This window comes from Eschrichtius robustus, chromosome 10 (genome assembly GCF_028021215.1).
Source record: "Eschrichtius robustus isolate mEscRob2 chromosome 10, mEscRob2.pri, whole genome shotgun sequence".
Lineage (NCBI taxonomy): Eukaryota > Metazoa > Chordata > Mammalia > Artiodactyla > Eschrichtiidae > Eschrichtius > Eschrichtius robustus.
In genome coordinates this window covers 117618130-117641466 of record NC_090833.1, presented here as the reverse complement: position 1 = coordinate 117641466, position 23337 = coordinate 117618130, and the positions used below count along the sequence as shown (strand labels likewise).

Sequence of the window (23337 nt, the reverse complement as noted above, 5' to 3'; positions counted from 1 at the left end):
TTTGAAACATTCTTTTCCTCTGGTGAATTGTGGGATCACTCGTTTTGCATTCTGAATTAAAACCAAAAAAGTAGCTATTTATCCGTAGTAATAGTTCAAATAATTTGCCAAAGACCGAGCGTCCCTTTCAGGGTTGCCATTACCAATTGGTGTCCTTGAATTTGTAGGAACTCCCGAACTCTTGTCAAGTGATTCTTTTCAATTACTTGTTTATATGTCATTGGGCACTCATGGTGATTGTGACATCACACTCAGTTTCACTTACACGTCGTTTCTCTGGTCGGACAGTTTTGCCATGTATGTCAAGTGCTACTAAATGGGCCGATTACACGTGACTCAGTGAAGTAGAAATCCATTAGTTGGGTTGGTTTTGGTTGTTGTGGTATTTTTTTGCCTACCTGTTGTACCAAAATATTGAGTAGAAATTTCAGATATCTCAGTTTTCTTAATCATCAGTCGTAGCACTGGCTGTTGTGTTGTTTGTATGTTTAGCATCGTCCTGTTTTCATCTGTCGAAGAGTAGGTCTAAGTAGTCTGTGGAGATGAGGTTCTGCTTCTCGCGTCTGGGCAGTGGAGGGCAAGGCAGGGGGCGGAGGCAGGGAGGCCCGGGACAGCGGCCTCTTCCGGCACGAGTCCTCACGCGTGGATGGGGTTTGGGGGACTTCTGTGCATCCAGGCCCCTCGCGCCTTTCCTTCTTCAGACAGCTGCCTTCTTCCCTGGGCCGTGGGGTCACCTGCAGGGAAAATACCGCCTTCTCAAAGCTGGTGACGGACACAGATGTTCAGGTGACTAAATCTCTCAGACGGAGGCTGTGAGGATCACGGGCCTCAGCAAGAAAGCTGTTGGCACGTTTATAAAATGAATCGCTCAGAATCGCTGCTTCCATTGCTGTAATCCTGTCCCCTGCTCAGTGAATCAGCCCGAAAGGCGGTGGGGATCCAGGGCATTTGGGAGTGCCACCCCCTTCCTGGGAAGAGGGCAGCAGCTCTGCCTTTGCTGGTCCCGAGTGGCTGGGCAAGTCTCAAGGTGGATCAGATCAGACCCGACCCAGATGGCCCGCTGGGCACTGCACTTCTCGCCCACCTCCACGCTCCTGGAACCTGCTCTCAGGCAGCAGGTAGCCGCGGTGCTACCATGTTTTATACTCTGAACTGCCTCTTTTATAATAAGCAGGCTTCGCTGCGTTTGTCAGCAGAAAAGCGTGTGTCAGTAGGCGCTGTGACGCATATTTTATCCTGCAGCCTCTCAGCTCTTGATAGGCAGTATCTCCTTGTCCTCTCTTTCTCCCTGACTTACAAGGAACAGGTAGGTGGGGACAGCGTCATCATTCTCCCTTCAAGGTGAGAGGCACCAGGAGGGGGCGGGTTTCCCAGGGTTCTGGAATTAGCCTGAGCAAGGAGGGACTTCGCCTTGGGGTGTGGCCCAGTCTGATCTGTAATCAATCTGGTGTCTAATATTTTTTGACTAAGGAAGCCTGCAGACCAACAAAACGCCCCAAGTCTTAAGGAGAAGTTTGTAACAGATTACATGGTAGTTTAGACGTTTACAAGTCGGGACCGTGGTTAGATAGTAACTAATAGAAAAGACAGAACCTGCAGTGGACTTTGCCCCAGGAAACAGGTAGACCCAGAGGCCCCGAGGGTCTTGTCATTGGGCTCATTGGGGTCCAGCATCTTAGAGGATTGCACAAAAATGCACATCCAGTCCCAAGCAAGTATTCCCCAGAAAGTAGCAGGCGGGGTCTTGGGTGATGGTTCTGTTGAGCTACCTGCCCCAGGAGCAGCTGGAAGAACACCTCAGGCCTGGGTGGCCCTGCACGGTGCGCGGGCGGGCACAGCGCACACACGCGTGCCAGGGCCCAAAGGCAACGTGGAGAGAGTGTAACGTTAGTGTAGAGTTACACGCTCTCCTTGAAGCACGAGCTTCAGGTGCCCACCTGGACGCCAACAGCTTTGGCTTCATAATAAAAATCAGTAAAAATAATAGAACTGATGTACAGAAACTTAGTTTGTGGATCTGGGGCTCTTTTTTTTTTTGAATTTTATTTTATTTATTTTTTTATACAGCAGGTTCTTATTAGTTATCCGTTTTATACATATTACTGTATATATGTCAATCCCAGTTTCCCAGTTCATCCCACCACCACCACCCTTCCCGCCACTTTCCCCCCTTGGTGTCCATACGTTTGTTCTCTACTTCTGTGTCTCTATTTCTGCCCTGCATACCAGTTCATCTGTACCATTTTTCTAGGTTCCACATATATGTGTTAATATATGATACTTGTTTTTCTCTTTCTGACTTACTTCACTCTGTATGACAATTTCTAGATCCATCCACGTCTCTGCAAATGACCCAATTTCGTTCCTTTTTATGGCTGAGTAATATTCCACCGTGTATATGTACCACATCTTCTTTATTCATTCGTCTGTTGATGGGCATTTAGGTTGCTTCCATGTCTTGGCTATTGTAAATAGTGCTGCAACGAACATTGTGGTACATGACTCTTTTTGAATTATGGTTTTCTCTGGGTATATGCCAAGTAGTGGGATTGCTAGGTCATGTGGTAGGTCTATTTTTAGTTTCTTAAGGAACCTCCATACTGTTCTCCATGGTGGCTGTATCAATTTACATTCCCACCAACAGTGCAAGAGGGTTCCCTTTTCTCCACACCCTCTCCAGCATTTGTTGTTTGTAGATTTTCTGATGATGCCCATTCTAACTGGTGCGAGGTGATACCTCATTGTAGTTTTGATTTGCATTTCTCTAATAATTAGTGGTGTTGAGCAGCTTTTCATGTGCTTCTTGGCCATCTGTATGTCTTCTTGGGAGAAATGTCCATTTAGGTCTTCTGCCCATTTTTGATTGGGTTGTTTTTTTAATATTGAGCTGCATGACCTGTTTGTATATTTTGGAGATTAATCCTTTGTCTGTTGAATCGTTTGCAAATATTTTCTCCCATTCTGAGGGTTGTCTTTTTGTCTTTGTAGTTTCCTTTGCTTTGCAAAAGCTTTTAAGTTTCATTAGGTCCCATTTGCTTATTTTTGTTTTTATTTCCATTACTCTAGGAGGTGGATCAAAAAAGATCTTGCTGTGATTTATGTCAAAGTGTGTTCTTCCTAAGTTTTCCTCTAAGAGTTTTATAGTGTCCAGTCTTACATTTAGGTCTCTAATCCATTTTGAGTGCATTTTTGTGTACGGTATTAGGGAGTGTTCTAATTTCATTCTTTTACATGTAGTTGTCCAGTTTTCCCAGCACCACTTATTGAAGAGGCTGTCTTTTCTCCATTGTGTATGCTTGCCTCGTTTGTCATAGATTAGTTGACCATAGGTGCGTGGGTTTATCTCTGGGCTTTCTATCCTGTTCCATTGATCTATATTTCTGTTTTTGTGCCAGTACCGTATTGTCTTGATTACCATAGCTTTGTAGTAGAGTCTGAAGTCAGGGAGTCTGATTCCTCCAGCTCCGTTTTTTTCCCTCAAGACTGCTTTGGCTATTCGGGGTCCTTGTGTCTCCGTACAAATTTTAAGATTTTTTGTTCTAGTTCTGTAAAAAATGCCATTGGTAATTTGATAGGGATTGCATTGAATCTATTGATTGCTTTGGGTAGTAGAGTCATTTTCACAATATTGATTCTTCCAATCCAAGAAAATGGTATATCTCTCCACCTATTTGTATCATCTTTCATTTCTTTTATCAGTGTCTTATAGTTTTCTGCATACAGGTCTTTTCTCTCCCTAGGTAGGTTTATTTCTAGGCATTTTATTCTTTTTTGTTGCAGTGGTGAATGGGATTGTTTCCTTAATTTCTCTTTCTGATTTTTCGTTGTTAGTATATAGGAATGCAAGAGATTTCTGTGCATTAATTTTGTATCCTGCAGCATTACCAGATTCATTGATTAGCTCTAGCAGTTTTCTGGTGGCATCTTTAGGATTCTCTATGTATAGTATCATGTCATCTGCAAACAGTGACAGTTTTACTTCTTCTTTTCCAATTTGTATTCCTTTTATTTCTTTTTCTTCTCTGATTGCCTTGGCTAGGACTTCCAAAAGTATGTTGAATAATAGTGGTGAGAATGGACATCCTTGTCGTGTTCCTGATCTTAGAGGAAATGCTTTCAGTTTTTCACCATTGAGAATGATGTTTGCTGTGGGTTTGTCCTATATGGCCTTTATTATGTTGAGGTAGGTTCCCTCTCTGCCCACTTTCTGGAGACTTTTTATCATAAATGACTGTTGAATTTTGTCAAAAGCCTTTTCTGTGTCTGTTGAGATGATCATGTTTATTATTCTTGGTGTATTACATTGATTGATCTTGTGTATATTGAAGAATTCTTGCATCCCTGGCATAAATCTCACTTGATCATAGTGTATGATCCTTTTAATGTGTTGTTGGATTCTGTTTGCTAGTATTTTGTTGAGGATTTTTGCCATCTATATTCATCAGTGATATCGGTCGGTAATTTTCTTATTTTGTAGTATTTTTGTCTGGTTTTGGTATCAGGGTGATGGTGGCCTCATAGAATGAGTTTGGGAGTGTTCCTTCCTCTGCAATTTTTTGGAAGAGTTTGACAAGGATGGGTGTTAGTTCTTCTCTAAATGTTTGATAGAATTCACCTGTGAAGCCATCTGGTCCTGGAGTTTTGTTTGTTGGAAGATTTTTAATCACAGTTTCAATTTCATTACTTGTGATTGGTCTGTTCATATTTTCTATTTCTTCCTGGTTCAGTCTTGGAAGTTTATACCTTTCTAAGAATTTGTCCATTTCTTCCATGTTGTCCATTTTAGTGGCATAGAGCTGCTTGTAGTAGTCTCTTAGGATGCTTTGTATTTCTGCAGTGTCTGTTGTAACTTCTCCTTTTTCATTTCTAATTTTATTTATTTGAATCCTCTCCTTCATTTTGTTGATGAGTCTGGCTAATGGTTTATCAATTTTGTTCATCTTCTCAAAGAACCAGCTTTTAGTTTTATTGATCTTTGCTATTGTTTTCTTTGTTTCTATTTCCCTTATTTCTGCTCTGTTCTTTATGATTTCTTTCCTTCTACTAACTTTGGGTTTTGTTTGTTCTTTCTCTAGTTCCTTTAGGTGTAAGGTTAGATTGTTTATTTGAGATTTTTCTTGTTTCTTGAGGTAGGCTTGTATAGCTATAAACTTCCCTCTTAGAACTGCTTTTGCTGCATCCCATAGGTTTTGGGTCGTCGTGTTTTCATTGTCATTTGTCTCTAGGTATTTTTTGATTGCCTCTTTGATTTCTTCAGTGATCTCTTGGTTATTTAGTAACGTATTGCTTAGCCTCCATGTGTTTGTGTTTTTTACGTTTTTTTCCCTGTAATTGATTTCTAATCTCATAGCGTTGTGGTCAGAAAAGATGTTTGATATGATTTCAGTTTTCTTAAATTTACTGAGGCTTGATTTGTTACCCAAGATGTGATCTATCCTGGAGAATGTTCCATGCATGCTTGAGAAGAAAGTGTGATCTGCTGTTTTTGGATGGAATGTCCTATAAATATCAGTTAAACCTATCTGGTCTATTGTGTCATTTAAAGCTTGTGTTTCCTTAGTAATTTTCTGACTGGATGATCTGTCCGTTGGTGTAAGTGAGGTGTTAAAGTCCCCCACTGTTATTGTGTTACTGTCGATTTCCCCTTTTATAGCTGTTAGCAGTTGCCTTATGTATTGAGGTGCTTCTATGTTGGGTGCATATATATTTATAATTGTTATATCTTCTTCTTGGATTGATCCCTTGATCCTTATGTAGTGTCCTTCCTTGTCTCTTGTAACATTCTTTATTTGAAAGTCTATTTTATCTGATACGAGTATTGCTGCTCCAGCTTTCTTTTGATTTCCATTTGCATGGAATATCTTCTTCCATCCCCTCACTTTCAGTCTGTATGTGTCCCTAGGTCTGAAGTGGGTGTCTTGTAGACAGCATATATGTCTTGTTTTTGTATCCATTCAGCGAGCCTATGTCTTTTGGTTGGAGCATTTAATCCATTCACGTTTAAGGTAATTATTGATATGTATGTTCCTATTACTATTTTCTTCATTATTATGGGTTTGTTTTTGTCGGTCCTTTTCTTCTGTTGTGTTTCCCACTTAGAGAAGTTCCTTGAGCATTTGCTGTAGAGCTGGTTTGGTAGTGCTGAATTCTCTTAGCTTTTGCTTGTCAGTAAAGCTTTTGATTTTTTCTGTTGAATCTGAATGAGATCTTTGCTGGGTAGAGTAATCTTGGTTGTAGGTTCTTCCCTTTAATCACTTTAAATATATCATGCCACTCCCTTCTGGCTTGTAGAGTTTCTGCTGAGAAATCAGCTGATAACCTTCTGGGAGTTCCCTTATATGTTATTTGTCGTTTTTCCCTTGCTGCTTTCAATAATTTTTCTTTGTATTTAATTTTTTGCCAGTTTGATTACTATGTGTCTCAGCGTGTTTCTCCTTGGGTTTATCCTGCCTGGGACTCTCTGCGCTTCCTGGACTTGGGTGGCTATTTCCTTTCCCGTGTTAGTGAAGTTTTCGACTGTAATCTCTTCAAGTATTTTCTTGGATCCTTTGTCTCTCTCTTCCGCTTCTGGGACCCCTATAATGCGAATGTTGTTGTGTTTAATGTTGTCCCAGAGGTCTCTTAGAATGTCTTCATTTCTTTTCATTCTTTTTTCTTTATTCTGTTCTACAGCAGTGAATTCCAGCATTCTGTCTTCCAGGTCACGTATCTGTTCTTCTGCCTCAGTTATTCTGCTATTGATTCCTTCTAGTGTAGTTTTCATTTCAGTTATTGTATTGGTCATCTCTGTTTGTTTGTTCTTTAATTCTTCTAGGTCTTTGTTAAACATTTCTTGCATCTTCTCGATCTTTGCCTCCATTCTTTGTCCGAGGTCCTGCATCATCTTCACTATCAGTATTCTGAATTCCTTTGCTGGAAGGTTGTCTATCTCCACTTCATTTAGTTGTTTTTCTGGGGTTTTATCTTGTTTCTTCATCTGGTACATAGCCTTCTGTCTTTTCATCTTGTCTGTCTTTCTGTAAATGTGGTTTTTGTTCCACAGGCTGCAGGATTGTAGTTCTTCTTGCCTCTGCTGTCTGCCCTCTGGTGGATGAGGCTATCTAAGAGTCTTGTGCAAGCTTCCTGGTGGGAGGGACTGGTGGTGGGTAGGGCTGACTGTTGGTCTGGTGGGCAGAGCTCAGTAAAACTTTAATCCAGTTGACTGCTGATGGGTGGCGCTGGGTTCCCTCCCTGTTGGTTGTTTGCCCTGAGGCGACCCAACACTGGAGCCTACCTGGTCTTTGGTGGGGCTAATGGCGGACTCTGGGTGGGCTCACGCCAAGGAGTACTTCCCAGAACTTCTGCTGCCAGTGTCCTTGTCCTCGTGGTGAGACACAGCCACCCCCGGCCTCTGCAGGAGACCCTCCGACACCAGCATGTAGGTCTGGTTCAGTCTCGTATGGGGTCAGTGCTCCTTTCCCTGGGTCCCGATGTGCACACTCCTTTGTGTGTGCCCTCCAAGAGTGGAGTCTCTGTTTCCCCCAGTCCTGTCGAAGTCCTGCAATCAAATCCCGCTAGCCTTCAGAGTCTGATTCTCTAGGAATTCCTCCTCCCGTTGCCAGACCCCCAGGTTGGGAAGCCTGACGTGGGGCTCAGAACCTTCACTCCAGTGGGTGGACTTCTGTGGTATAAGTGTTCTCCAGTTTGTGAGTCACCCACCCAGCAGTTATAGGATTTGATTTTATTGTGATTGTGCCCCTCCTACCGTCTCATTGTGGCTTCTCCTTTGTCTTTGGATGTGGGGTATCTTTTTTGGTGAGTTCCAGTGTCTTCCTGTTGATGATTGTTCAGCAGTTAGTTGTGATTCCGGTGCTCTCGCAAGAGGGAGTGAGAGCACGTCCTTCTACTCCGCCATCTTGAACCAATCTCTCTCGGGCTCTTTTATACATAAATTTTTTTTCAGCCACGCAGCTTGCAGGATCTTTGTTCCCCGACCAGGGATTGAACCTGGGCCTCTTTGGCAGTGAAAGCACGGAGTCCTAAACACTGGATGCCAGGGAATTCCCTGTTTTATACATTAATTTCTGTGTTACACTCTTGGATGTGAGGGATTCCTACCTGACAGCATGTTGTTGATTTTGCTCACTCTGCAACTGTGTGAAGTTTAGTTTCCATTTGATTTCGCTGAGTATGGGAAGAAGAGGATACGGGGGCTCTTTGTTTAAAAAATTCTCCGGTGGCCAGAGAGGCCCAGGACCTCCTAAGTCATGTGCTCTGAGCTGCGTCTCTGAGCGCGGACAGTGTTGACCTGGAACAGTCCATCAAGGGGGGTTGCTCTCAAGGTCAGTCAGTAGTCAAGGAACAAGAAGAAAACTTCCTGGGATTTGGCGTGGTTGAATCTGGAGGGTTTTACTTTCCACGTGCGTGTGTGTACGGTTGAGCTGTTTTTACCCCCAACAACATGAGTAGTATTTAACACAGTCAGTGCTGTCACACCGAAGCTGGTGTAGACAGGACAGGATGCTTCTGCGTGCTTGGGCTGAGCGCGTGCACAGGAGCCGTCAGCCCATAAGACGCGTGGGGATGCCACTGGTTCCTGTGCGCTGAGTACGGGGTTTTGTGAGGAGTTCTGGTTTGGGTAACAGTTTACTTTGAAGAGACGTTTTAATTTTTAATTGTACAAACCATTATGAAGGGAAAGCATCTCAGGACTTCCCTGGCGGTCCAGCGTTTAGGACTTGGCACTCTCACTTCCAGGGCTCTGAGTTCGATCCCTGGTCGGGGAAGTAAGATCCCGCAGGCCATGCAAAAGAAGAAAAACAAATTTGTTTAAAAGAAGGGAAAGCATCTGTTTGTCACCAGATGCTCCTTTTATTCCTGACGAGTTGCTCTTTGTTCATCAGAAGTTGGTGCCACGTTGGGGAGCAGGCCACAGCCGTCTTACAACAGATTCCTTTTATAGGATAGCACTCCGCTGCCAAAACTTTGCCTCAAAAGCTTGTAACCCCTGTTCTTGCCGGGTGCCTCCCCTTTCCAAATGCTCCGTTTTGGTTTCTGCCCTGATCTCAGATCTTCACCCTTACTCTGTGCTCAGTTTTTAACAGTTTCTTAGTGTTTTCTGAATTACGTTAGTAATTAGTCCAAATGAGGTACTCTCAGAAAAAAAAAAAAGGTTCCGTATTAAACGAAGTGAGAGCGCGCCGTGGCCTGGACCCCTCTCCCCACGGTGCCCGGTGCCCTGTTGACCCCCGGGCTGGCTCTGGCTGCCCTCCCCGTGGTCATCCCGGCCCAGCTCCTCGTGGACCCACTTCTGTCACCCGGCAGCACTCTCCCCTCCCGTCCCCTCTGCCATCCCCACTGTAGAAGATGATTTTTGCAGTAGTAGTGACTTCAGTCTGCTCTACGTGTGCCCCTGGCCCCCAGAGCCGAGCAGGGCCGTGACCAGTGGGTCTGCGGGGGTGTGGGCAAGCTCTTGGGGGCTCTGCTCAGCATCCTGGGGTCCTCTTCACTCCCCCCGGCCTCCCTTGGCCAGTCCCTCCATGATCCTCCGCCCTGCAGGGTGGTCTCTGTCAACTGCCCCAGAGCCCCTCCTGCAGGCCCTGGTTTTCCCCATAATCCCGTGAGACCTGTGCTTTTAGTTCCCACATTTTACACTTTACGGAGGAGGAGGTGGAGGCACGAGCCATTTGGTAACCGGCCTAGTCCTTCTGTAAAGGGCGATGCTGGCCTCTTCGCCCTTGTCGCTGTGATGCCCGCCTGCATCCTCACACGTCCCACCTGAAAGTGTATTGTGTGCATTCTTCTCTAACTTGCTCCTTTTTAACCTTGACATTATGTCTTTGAAATTCAGCTTTGGTGATATGCATCCTTCTTTTCCACTGTTGGACGGTGTTTGTTTCTCACTCATCTTTACCCACAGCCCTGTGAGGGAGAAAGAAGTAAAATAGGCAGCACATGGCTTCAGTCCACCCAGTCAGGCCTGCACACTGCAGCCCAACCAGACCAGGACAGAAGAGGAGGGCGGAGTGGGCAGGATTCACGTTTGCTCAGGGCGGGCGGGGCACTGACGCTGAACAGACTGGAGGCAGAGGACCAGAGGGCTGAGATGAGGAAAGGATGCGGAAGTCTGTTCTCCCTGAAACCCTCTTGATGGTCTCATGTGGTGGCGGGTATTGTTACACCTGTTTATGACACGTGTTGGGAAGCTTGCCCAAAGTCACAGACCTAACACGGTGGAAACCCGGGTCTGGGTATAAACAGCGCCCCGTATTTGTTGCCGCTTCCCCAGCCCTGGCCCTCATCTCACCCCGGCAGGTGCGCCCTGGGTGTACGGACTTTCTCTGGGGACCAGTTCCCGTCAGCGTCACTGGTCCCACACCCAGCGGGACAGGCGTGGCCTTCAGGGTGGGTGGTGCTGGGCCGGGGGGTGCGTGCCTGGCCCCGACCCTGACCCTGACCCTGACCCTGACCGCGCTGTGTGCTTGCCCACAGGGGATTTCCCAAGAAGGCCAGCAGGACCGCCAGGATCGCCTCGGACGAGGAGATCCAGGGCTCGAAGGATGCCGTCATCCAGGACCTGGAGCGGAAGTTGCGCTTCAAGGAGGACCTGCTGAACAACGGGCAGCCGGTACGGGGTGGGGCGGGGGGGGGGTGCCGGGGTGGGCGGGGCTCTGGAGCTGCCCCCGAGCCCTTCCCCTCCCCCAGGCTTAAGGTCCCGAGACGCGGCCTCACCGCTGGCCTGGTACCCCGAGCCCCCACGTTCCTCTGCGTGTTGAGGCTTGGGTCGGGGAAGGGGGAGAGGGGAGAGGGCTGCTTTCTGCTGCCTCCTGTCACGGACCATTCCTGGGGGATCACAGCAGGTTGGAGGGAAGGGAGGGAGGAAGGACTGGGGCTGAGGCCCGGCGTAGGACAGTGAGGACCTGCGACCTTACAGAGAAAATGGAGAAAATCCCGCTGGAGGGGTGGGCGTGGGGAGAGCCACGCCCCCCGGTGACCTGTCTCTGCCGGAAGCCGTGAATTGGAATTAAAGTTTCAGAAGCAGAATTTGGATTCCGTGCTCTGCACTGCTTCTGCACTGCTTCTGCACAAAAAGCATCTTTCTCCTATTAGGAGACCATGGCTGGAGTCTAGACTGGCAGGAGATACGGATTCTGTCACCTGAAAGAGGAGGCTTGCTTCCCATCCTCGTTCTGGTCTGTCAGGGCAGGACCGCTCAGCTCAAGAAGAAAATAGTAATTCTGTGTCAAGCCTGCAGAATTGTAAAGTCCACCACCAGTAGCTCTGGTAACAATGTGGGCAGAAGATGTTTCCTCCAGTGGACTTCATGTTTCCTTGCCAGTCTTTTTTGTTTGTGTTTTGGGGTTACTGACCCTTTTCTTATCACATCAGAGTACTTCAAGGGGACAGGAAAAGCAAGTCTAGTAAATGAGATTTTTCAGGGAGGGGGATAGGAGCCTTTTGTGCTTTATTATGGGGAAATTTGCCCGGCTCTTAAGTAGAAGCAGAAAAAGGCCTCTTTGTATAAAATCTCCCTCAGACACCTTTTTCAGGAGAGAGAGTCTCTGTACTAATTAAGTTTTCTAGGAATTGTAATTATCAAGCATTGATAGATAAAAATGTGAGCACAGACCACGTTTGATGGGAAAGATGGGGGCTAGAGGAGGGTGTTGGGTGCTGATTTTAATTATTAGGGCATCCTGATCTGAGCTCAGGAAGGTTAAAATGCTAATGAGTTCTCGTGTTGGTTAGTGATTTCGGAGAGAAGATTTTCACCAAGGGAAAATATGTTCTCCCTGAAATAAGTGGCTGCACGTGTAAGTGTACATATTCTGGAAGTTTGCCCTGGCTCTGTCAACCAGAGCCCTTGATAGATTAAAACAAATACTTATGGGAACTTTTTCAATCCAGGTAAAGGCATCTCTCCGGGTTTTTTTGTTTTTTTTTTTTTTCTTTTTTTTTTTTTTTGGTTGTTTGTTTAAGTATTCCTTATGGACTAACTCTTGGTTAAAAAGTAAGACTTCTGTAAGCCCTTACATTATACTATGTGTATTTATATTATATATATATCATATACCTTGCGTATAAATATACTTTTTTGGTATTTGCTTAGCAGTGAATGACATTTCCAATATTTTCCATAGATTTCCACATTTGAGAGTTTAAAAAAGACAAGAAAAGTAAGGTTTCCTTTCTTAGAAAATGAGACCCTGAAACAGCTTTTTCCTGATGTTGCACATCATTCCATACTTATTTCTGGCTTCTTAAGAGCTTGTCTATCCACACGGCGTAGTAGTTCAGGAACAAAAGGATGAGGTGAATTTGGTTCCTGGTGGTAGCAGGTGCATCTGGTGAAGGCCTGGGTGTCAAATGATGCTTCTGCTTGAAAGGAACAGGGTGGCATCCCGCCGGTCCTCCCTGTGATGCTGGTGTAGTCCTCCCTGTGATGCTGGTGTAGTCCTCCCTGCAGACGTTAGGAAGGCTTTTAAGAGAGCAGGTATTTAAAACTCTCTCTGAAAACTGAATTCATGATTTTTTAACACACGTGAGAAAATCAAACAACAACTTACTGGACGAGACCTTCCATGCAGCAGACACTGCCTCTACCTCTTCTCATCCTCGGCCCCTTCTTTACGCAAGTTTGGAAGTTTATCTGAAATAACTTATGCAGGTTTTTTGGGGGTTTTTTTTCTTGGATTCTGCCTTACTAGTTAGTCTCTATCTTGAATCAAATGCTTGTTTTTAAAATGCCCCCGATGGGCCGATGGTCATATTAGAGCCAGCGCTCAAGAGCGGCCATCCACCCGGCAGACAGAACACGAACGTGGACATTTCTCTTGTGTTTGGCCCAAAGCGCCGGTCGGTCGATGCAGAAGCCTCGCCGCCCTCTTTGCAGACAGTCTCCCCAAGTAGGCTCGTGAGTCGTGGGTATCAGCTCAGCAGGCATCTTTCACGGCCCCTCTGCTAAGTCCGCGTGTGTAGTCATCCTTTGTGGGTTATTGCACGTGCTTGTGTTCAGCTCGGATTCCCAGCCTCTGGGGAGTGCTGTCAAAGCAGAGAGGACCGTCACTGCCCGCTGGCCTGAGACTCCCTCATCAGGCTCAGAGCTGACCAGGCTGTTCTGAAGCCTGTGGATGGCTATGAAAATAGCATTTCCTGTAAAAAGAACATTTTGCTGTTTAAGTATCTTTTTTCTCTATGTTTATCGTTAGGGGTAAATACATGACACGTACTTTTAGGTGACTTCTGCCCTGTTGCCCAGTCTGTGCTCTGTCAGTTGGTGGCTCTCAGGATGGGTCACCCCACCTCCCAACCCAGGGTCAGGACCAGAAGGGCAGGTGAGAGCAGCTGAACAAGGGGAGGAGAGGACTCCTGTACGTACAGGCGTCCGAAGGCGGAGAGGGAGCAGTTACAGAGAATGGCCAACGTGTTTGCTTTTTAAACTTTTTCTTAAGGTGTGGTAGCATTGTGATTTTTCTGATTTCTGTGACTTGCTTTGTCTAGAGGTTGACATACGAGGAAAGGATGGCTCGGCGGCTGCTGGGTGCCGACAGCGCGACCGTCTTCAACGTCCAGGAGCCTGAAGAGGAGGCAGCCAACCAGGTACCCGTTCCTCCTGGCTCCCCAGGGAAGCAGATTACCCTGTCCCCTCTCCCCACCCTCCTTACGGACAGGCTTGGGGTCAGCTCTGTGGAGAGCAGAGGGTGGGTCAGAGGAAAGAACATTGTCATCAAATCAGCCTCCCAGCCAGCGTTTATTGAGCACATACTATGCTGAGTGAGTGCTGGGATTTATTTCAGTCGGTGACACCTGTTCTTTTTATTTTCTTATCGATTAGTTTCTCTCCTTTCAAGTATCTTTCTGGTTTTCCTGTCCTGGGCTGTAATGCAGAATAGGTTTGTGTGGAGGAACATGTGTTCACTGAAATTGTCTGAAATCACTAGTGACTGTTTCCAATTATGTTCTTAATATCTCGTCCAGGTAAAATACCTATGTACAGAAAGGACTCTGTTTTCCTCCACATATGTAGTTATAAAGCACTGATCAGCAGAGAACCTAAAATGCTAACAGTTTGTTCCTCTGATAACACCCCAAAATAAGTCACTTCTTGGATTTGATGTAAATAAACAGTTTTATAATCTCCACTGCTTCTGTTTGGAGTCTCCAGATGTAGCTCTGAGATAAAAGAAAGCTTTTTAACACAAGTTTAAAGGATCAAGTAAACTCTTTCTCGTATCTCTTAAGAAATAGATCAGCCTTCAAAATCTGAAAGTTTCTGTGTGTTAAATATTGCTACCACCACAGTTTCACTTGAAGCTAGAAATCTGGTTCGATTCTTGCTGCTTCTATTACTGGGCTTCACTTCTTTCTTTCTACCATTACAGGACCCTGGGTCTCCTCATGCTTCTGTAGGGAGTCCTCTGGATGGTCAAAAGGTCACGCTTTCACCTTTCTTTTCTTCCCAGTCTTTCCCTGTATCTGTTTCTTCTATTCTTCCTCGTTTACCTGTGTATCTATAGTTAACTGCCATACGTTAATTATAAATACTCTGACCAGTGTCTATTTTCATTTACTATCAGACGGACAGAATTACTGCGGTGTGATTTGTCGTGTCATTTATTTACAAACTTGAATTTGATTCTGTCCTTTGTGGATACTCTGAATTTTAAATTGTGAAAAGTTTCTCATTTGTTCAACCTTTCTAGGGGGGAAAAGAGCTAGTTCTTAAACTGACTGATTTGATACTATTTAGACAAAACAACTTGTGTATTTTTTGCAGTTTTATTCATACTGTTGAATTTCTTCCTTCAAGGCAACAGACTGTTTTTTAAAGGTTGAGTACCTTAAGGGAAAAACCTCGTTAAAACAATCTTTCATTTAATATTAAATAGAGAATATCTCATAATGGGCTGCCTTGTCTTTACTGTACTTTGTCAGCAAGAGATCTGCAGGGTCCCCCTTCACCGCCAGAGGACGCTGACGGGGGCTTTGCTTTGCTCCTGTTCTTTTAACCAAACATTTGACTGGCCCGTCAGGCCTCGGGTGGAGGATGGTCGCTCAGAGCGGCAGAGCTGAGGGAGAGCCCGAGGCTGCGTGGCGAGGTTGTTAGGAGGGGGGATTGTGGGGCCATTTCTCCATCACTCGTCCGCTCAGAGGCCGAGTGATCCGGCAGCTGCTCGCCGCCTGTGCGGCTGCCCTTCCGAGGAAGTGCCCCAGCCGACAGAGGAGTCAGTGTGCCATCATGTTTACTTTTTATGAATGATTCAGGAATGACTGTTGCCTTTTTCTTTCTTCTCCCCACCCCAAGAGAAGAGAGAGGGAAATTCATCTTCGTAGCGGGTTTGGTTTTGTTTTGGATGATAGGACTTGAGGACAGTTTGAAATATCATACATACTTCCTTCCAGATGTTCTCTGTTTTGTATGGAGTGGAGTTGGGCACAGGCTCCTTTTTTAGCTCTGTGGTAGAAACATCACTGTCTTCTGGGCGCCTCACTGGAGAGGGGATAAGACGTGGGGCTCGGGGGCTTCGCACCACGTGGACCGAGGTCGGTGACGTGCCCTTCTCTCTGGTTTAGGAGTACAGAGTCTCCAGCTGTGAGCAGAGGCTCATCAGTGAGATCGAGTACAGGCTGGAAAGGTCCCCCGTGGAGGAGTCCGGGGAAGAGGTTCCCTGTGGGGACACGTCTGTGGAGAGTGGAGTGGCCCCATTCTTCGAGATGAAGCTGAAGCATTTCAAGATCTTTGAGGGGATGCCCGTGACCTTCACATGCAGAGTGACCGGGAATCCAAAGCCGAAGGTGAGCTGCAACAGGGCTGCTTAAGAGTTAACGTTCCCTGAGGATGAGTTTGCTTCCAGCATGCCACACACCATGACAGCATTAGGAGGCAGAGGTGCAGACTAAGCTTCTCAGCACCCGTGATGTGAAACGCTTGAGTTCAGGGCCGTCCTCAGGAGGCCCTGGAAACCAGCGAGGGTAGAAGAATAGAACGGGACAGGACAGAATAGAATAGTAGAATAACGGACACGGAGCTTTTCATAACCCACATCGTTTACTCATATGATGTGTTATCATTGTTACACCCAAATTGCAGACGACTAGGCTGAGCTCAGGGAGGGCAATGAACTTCCCCAAGGTCAGAAAGCTGTGAGTGGCCAGGCTTGAACTTGAATCCACCCGTGCTCTGTACCAGACAGAGGAATAAAGCTACCACGGATGATGGAAACGTCAGATCTTTAGTCTACAAAACCAAAGCCTCCTGTGTTTACAGAGGCGGCGGGAGCAGGAATACTGTGAGAAAGGGTCCTCCGAGAAGCTTCTGGTACGAGGATGAGGCTGGCCTGGCCGGAGCCCTGTTCCTGCAAGCACGTGGGGATGCCGGAAGGAGGGAGGGTGGCCCGCCCTCTCTTTAAGAAGAGACTAGAATCACTGCTCACTGGCCCAGCAAAGTGGCAGACAGGACTACACTTTTCCCTAGAACTTGAGAGAAGAGAATAAAAGAGGCACCCATGAGAAACTGAAACTCCAGATTCCCACTCTCACAGGATACAGAGCCCAAAGCTGAGAAATTAATATGAAATTTAGTCCAGGATGATTATAATCCTAAGGTTTCTGGCAGAAGCAAGTAAAAATTGCCCCACAGAAGACTTCCACGCTGGGGCATGTCAGACGTCTACAGGGCAGGAGGGGGAAGAAGTGAGTTCACAAGAAAAACTCACAGACCGTGCGAGCAAACAGTCCACAGCAAAAGAAACGGGAGAACAGAAGCCAAGGTGCTACACAGGATTGAGCTGTCTTGAGGGGACTCCTCTGAACTTGCTGTGTTTAAAGTGATGGAAACAATTCTAAAAGGAATAGACACTTCAGTGAAAGAACAGGACCAGAGACCAGGCACATATAAAATAAGCATACAAAAAATGAAAACTATACCACCCCCCCCCCGAAATTAACATTTTAACAGGGGCTGGTGTAAAAGAGCCGGAATGAGAATGAGTGAGACGGGAGAAGGGGCAGGGCCGTGACCACACCTGAAACTTTGAGGAGCTCGTGCTCTGTGGCTCCATCCGTTGTTCTGTTTTCACAATAAGGAGAGTTTTACCACCATACTCTTTCCCTAAAGCCGAATCCCAGCCCCACAGTCAGAAAAAGATAGACCAAAATAATTCGCTTTAAATTTTCAGAGCCTTCGCCACCTCCTAATGAGACTTCACAAATCAACTGTTGTTAGAGAACACTTCTGTATTATCTTGACATAAGTGGATCATTGGTGTGTGTTCACAAACATGATATCAAATGCATGTATTAAAAATAAACATGCAGCTTATGAGTGGAACTCATAATTATATCATGAACTTCCAAAATAGTCACAAAAAGAAGCCCACGTTCTTTTTAAACCTTACTCAAGGCAAGATTACTGATAGGGTTCTAAGATCACTGAATCCTGTTCTTAAAGAACATTATGTTTGCTCGAGAGGCGGGCTTTTGTTTTAACGTGACTGTCTTGTTCTCCTACAACCTTGAATGTTTCACAGCCGTTAAGAGGTTGATTTTCCAGAACTTTTTCCTGTTAGATGTTCTTTTGTTATCCTGGCTGCCATTCTTTTTCTTCCCTCCCTGGTTTATTGAAACCTGTTTCTCCTGCACATGTTCTAGAAATTATATTAGGATTGTTGGAGTATGGAATACTCATCGTGTTTAAAAATATACATTTTTTTAGCTTATGGTTTTTTCTTTAATTTTTTTATTCTGCCCTTGACATGCTTGTTCCATTGAGATATGAGAAGATGGAAGAGAATTTCTAGTTCACCCTGTTTTCATGTCTTGTACCCTTCCTGCCCTGTCTCTCAGCAGTCTTGGTAAAGTTTTGGAACTGTCTCTTAATCTCATTTGAAAGTTGTATTCCAAGTACAATAGAGGTGAAAAATATGATTAAAGGAGAGAAATAATTCTAAAGAACTGGCATAGCGGCAAGAATGCAAAAGGGAGAAATTGTGTACTAATCACAGCCTCTTTGTTCCATCGGAAATAATCCAACCACTAAGAGCATGATAATCATGAAGTATCACGCCTTATGTAACTTAACTTTTAGAACTGAAAGTTATTAGTCTATTTGATGGTGAACTTTTAGGTTCTGGAGATTAATAGTACAGTTCCTATAAACGTGGAACTAATTGAAAACTAACGGTAGGAAAAGCTACAGCGGTCAGATCCTGATTGTTCTTGCACTTATTTCCTGCCATCTCTTTTTAGCCTTTTCCTATCTTTGACATGGAAGTTGTAAGAAAGATTTTTCAGATTCAGAGGCTTTGACAGGGAGTGGAATTGGAAGGCCAGCTGTGGTCTCAACTGACATGTTGAGTTACATGCAGGAAGAATTTCATTTTAAAACTTCAGGCTCTGAACTAAGTTTCTTCTGTTGGGAATCAGTTAGGAATGCTTTTGGTTGCAAGGAACAAAAGTGACCACAAAGAACCTGCTACGGCTTGAAAAGGGAGGATGTATTTCCCTCCCGGTGGCAAGTGTGGAGGGGCCAGTGCAGCATCCCGGCCGTGTTAGGGCTGCCGGCTCTGTGACCCAAACTGTGGCCCGTCTTCAGCTCTGCAGTTCATGATCAAGTCAGAAATAATAAACAAACCATGAGAGACCCACGGACCCAGGATCTTGCTTAAAGGTGAGGGAGGGAAGGAGGACCTGTAGAAGAGCTTGTTTGACCATTTAGAATTTTTTTATTTAGTCAAGATTTTTACTTGATTTTTCACATTTAATTTTCTATCATCACCCCAAGTTAAAATATTATTTGAAAAATATTATACATTTCAATACTACTGTGTTTTCTTTAACGTAGTGGAGCTGACAAACTGTGACCTTCCGTCCTGTGCCCCTCGGCTGGGAATTAAAGTGATAGGGTTCCCCCACCACCCCCCCCCCCCACCTCCTCACACCCTGTTCTGTTTGACATGATTCCGAGGAATGACTGGGGTTTAGGTTCTGGTTTTGTTGTCTACAGTAACCTTTTTACCTTTACAAGTAACACGTTTTCATTCGGGACACTTGAAAATAGAAGCAAAAGGAAAACTGGGATGCCAGCTCATAAATCATCACCGTCCTCCGTATAAATAGTGGATGAATGTAAATGCCTGCTTATATATGTCTTCTTAAAAATAAAAAGAGGCTATGTAATGTCTAAAACTGAAATAGAATTCAACTTGCTTGCCACCTACCCTTTTCACTCAGAAGTCAAGGTCCTGCCCCGACGTCCTGCCTCGCGCTGTAACTCGGGAGCTCAGGGCGGCCCGTGCCCCTCTGCTCACAGGGCCTCACCTTCATCTCTGCCTTCCCCCTCAGACCTACTGGTTTAAAGATGGGAAGCAGATCTCTCCCAAGAACGATCACTACAGCATCCGGAGCGACCCTGACGGGACCTGCTCTCTGCATACCGCGGCCTCCACCCTGGACGATGACGGGAATTACACGATCATGGCTTCGAACCTTCAGGTGGGGATGCGCGGTGGCCTCGGGCCTGTGCTCAGGGTGCTGGGGTTTCCCGGGCAGAGGAGCTGCTTGGCTAACGGGGGAGTCACGCCTCTTTGACTTGAAACTGTTTTCCCAATTCTCCAGGAATTTCCCAATTCTCCTGGTTTCCCAGGATAGAAACATACTTTCTTAATATTTATCTATTCCGTGAGATGTCTGTCTACATGAATAATTCCGGTGCAGATGTGCATTCTTTCCATAAATGTTACCGAGAGCCAGATATGTACACCTGTCATGTGGGTGATGGGGCTGCAGTGCTTCAGGGGACAAGGTCCCAAGACAGAAGATAAGCCAGTAAACAAATGCATAAACCATGTGATTTCAGGTAGGGTTATGTTCTCAGGAGAAAGGAGAGTGAGGGGTATGGATAAGCTGTGGTAGAAAAACTCAGAAAATAAAATATTTAGAAGAAATACATGCACACCTAATTCAGTGGAATTTAAGTAATGTGTAAGTGTGGACAAATTACAATTTCGATAGAACATACATATAGCATTCAGGATTTTTGTTTGTTTGTTTACATCCAGATGTTTTGTAGTTGCCCTTAAATTTAGGGTCAAAAAATCGGTTGACTACTTAGAATTTAACAGACAGCTACTGGGTACCATGTTCCCAATTCAAGCCTGCACATTCTTTTTTATTGAATATCTATCATCTTGTATATTTTAGGTGCTATACTGGGTACACAGAAATGTGTAAGAAGTGATTTTGTGCCTTAACAAGCTCAACATCTGACTGGGTATTTTATGAAGTCTGCAGAAATCATGTAAATAACACACTTTTTAAAAAAATTTTTATTTTATATTAGACTATAGTTGATTTACAATGTTGTTTCAGTTGTACAGCAAAGTGATTCAGTTACACATATATATATTCTTTTTAAAATTCTTTTCCCATTTTGGTAAAAAACACTCTTTTTTTTAAAAAAAAAAGCTAAAGTTAACAGTTTTATTATATAACTGATGAAGATTGCCCAGAAGTTATCTTTTTAAAAAATCTCTGATCTATTTATATCATTCCCTATTTCATTATTTCTTTTGAAGGAAATATTAAGTGTTTGTTAGAAAATGATACAAATAATTTTAGCAAAGCTTACAGACTTCTGAAAGTTTGTACAGTGTTATCCTGTCCTGAGGTTACATTGTCATGTAAAGATACATTTCTGCAATGACAGTAAGAGTGAAACTGAAATTGCCCACAAATCAGGCTGTGATCCAGGACAGCCGACTCTCCACGGACAAGAAACAGTTTCCCAGCTATGGTACCCAGTAGCTGTCTGTTAAGTTCTAACTTTTCAATCAGTGAACACATGACCATCCCTTTGAAAAATAGTCAAAATCACAACCTTTACTAGTAAGTTCCATTTTAACGCTTATTTGTGTTCATGTTGTTCGTATTTGAGGGAACGAAAGTGGAACTCTCTTTTTTATAATTATATTTTTAGTATGTTTCCTTGACTACTTTTTTTTTTTAATTCCATCTTTATTGCACTTTGTAGATATTGCGTATTTTACACATTGAAGTTTTGTGGCAACCCTGTGTTGAGTAAGTCTATCACTGCTGTTTTTCTAATAGCATTTGCTCACTTTACATGTCTGTGTTACCTTTGGTAATTCTTGTTATATTTCACACTTTTTCATTATTATTACATTTGTTATGGTGGTCTGTGATCTTTGATCTTTGATGTTACTACTACAACTCTATTAACCAATTTCGATTTTCAGTTTTCTGCCTCTTAAAAAAGTGGAGTGCTCAGCAAAATGCAGAATGTTTTCTTCACTCTGGGTCCTTTACTTCTCTCGTGCCCTGGGAAGGCTAGGGTGGCTTATGGAGCTGGAATTCACTGTGCTCCTTATGTACTCACCATTCCTGGGGTCCCGCTGTCCACTTCAAGGCGTTTGTCCTAGTGAATGTTTTGAACTGTTGTTACTGGAGTGAGCAACGTTATAGAACAAGAGAAGGTAAATGTCAGACTGCAGTTTTGAGTCTGCTTCTAGTCTCCTTCAGGTGACGTATCGTTCCACGTGGGAAAGTTCGAACGGGAAGGACCAGGCAAGTGGCAGTAGGCAGGCGGCTGGGCTCCAGGGTGGCGGTCTCTGCGTGTTTATTAAACCCCTGACCAGCCAGGGGAAGGAGGGCTGAAGATGCCCGTGTCAGCATGGGAAAGGAGGAGGGGCAAAGTCAGAAGACGGAAGTGACACGACGAAGACCAGGAGTGGAGACAGTGGGGACAATTCGGAAGAGCCGGGGGTAAGAGCGAGCCCCCGGCACCGGGCAGGTCTGAGTTGGGTCCTGGCTGCGTGGCCTTTAGCAGGTCCTGAATCTCTGCGCCCGCTTCCTCGTCCATGAAGTGAGAAAAATAACACGAATCTAAACGATGCCTGTAAAGCGCTCGGTTACCTGGCATGTGACGTGCTTCGTCAGGGCAGGTCACTGCCGCTGTTGAAGCTCGAGGACGCTGGTCCCCTTCTCGGAGCAGCACGCTGAGCTGGCAGGAGCCATGGCGCCCGGCGTGTCCCTCCCTCAGCGCCACGAGTCCAGAAGTCAGTGCGGGCTGGACCCTCCCCAGCACGGTGCCGGCGCAGGGTCTCCCGGCCTCCACCCTGGGAGAGGCGTGCCTGGCGGGGCCGCGCGGCCGGGGCCCTGGGAGGAGGGCTCGGCTGCAGGCCCCGCGTGCACAGCTGGGCTGGCGGGGAGCCGCCCTCGTGCCGGGGCCGTGCGCTCCGCTGCCGCCCCGGAGCCCTGGCCGCGCCCCCCCGGGGCCCGCCCTGTCTGGGTCTTCGCCCTTTATCTTGCGGGGACGAGACAGAGAGATGGGGAGTGGCCGTCTCCCGCAGGTCACCGCACGCCCGGCTCTCCTGGCAGACTCTCCCGCCCTGGCTGTGAGTCAGGCAAACAGCGGCGTGGCTGGCCCGCGCCCCAGAGCCCTCGCGGCCCCGGTGGCAGAGCAGCTCCCGATGCCAGAATGCCGCCGGCTGGCGAGGCCGGGCCCACGAGGATCCTCGCCAACGGGCGCCTTCTCGTGACTAAGCGGCTTTCTCCCACGGAAATGACCGAAAGGCAGGCGTCCGAGGAGAGGCTCCCGAGGGGACTCCGAGGACGTGCCCCGCGTGGGCGCCGGCCCGCAGCCTGACACGGTTGTGACTTCCGGTGTTCGTGGCGCTCGGCAGTCGCCGCTCCAGGCGTCTGAGTGAGGCGCCCGCTGATGTCCGCGCAGGGGGGACGCTTCCTCTCCGGCCGGCCCTTCAGTAGCAGGTGTGTCCGCAGCTGCCAGATGTGGGTCCTGTGAGGCACCACCGAGAAACTGGAGTGAACGTGCTACCCACTGAGGAGAACACGGCGGCGTCTCGGGCCTGACGAGCAGCGCGCCGCCCCTCGGCCTGCCCCTTGCTGCTGTAGGAACGTGGTGACGGACACGCTTCACGCCGTAGTCTCCGCTTCAGAAGCAGCTGCTACGGTGTAGTGTAAAGGACTTCGCCCTTATTGTAACTGGTGAATTACAACACGGTTTAAAAGAAGCGTGATGTAAATAGGCACTGAAAACAAGTCTCAAAAGTAAAAGCTAAGTTTTTCAAGATACGTTAGTCCCAGAAGCATAACGTGGGGTCCGCTGACCTGGGCTCCCTGCTTCCTTGACGCCCTTTGGTACCTTCATTTTTTTCCACGGTGTGGAAGGATTTGGGTTTCGGAGGGAGACAACTCCATCTCTTTTCTGCTACACCGTGGCCTCCACGATGCGAAGTGACCGAGGGAAAGAGGCAAAGGCTGATGGAAAGATGAGTTCGGTAATGAAACACAGACGGCCGAGCTCGCCAGAGCAGCGGAAGA

General features: G+C 46.1%; 1 protein-coding gene across 5 annotated transcripts in view; it reads left to right on the top strand.

Moving 5' to 3' along the window:
* PALLD (palladin, cytoskeletal associated protein) overlaps positions 1-23337 on the top strand; it is a 367391-nt gene that overhangs the window by 328248 nt on the left and 15806 nt on the right. For all 5 annotated transcript variants that reach the window (XM_068551769.1, XM_068551772.1, XM_068551771.1 and 2 more), the window contains 4 exons: positions 10471-10606; positions 13480-13578; positions 15553-15774; positions 19321-19470. In XM_068551769.1, the coding sequence (XP_068407870.1) occupies positions 10471-10606; positions 13480-13578; positions 15553-15774; positions 19321-19470 (607 nt within the window). The remainder of the gene's footprint in view (positions 1-10470; positions 10607-13479; positions 13579-15552; positions 15775-19320; positions 19471-23337) is intronic.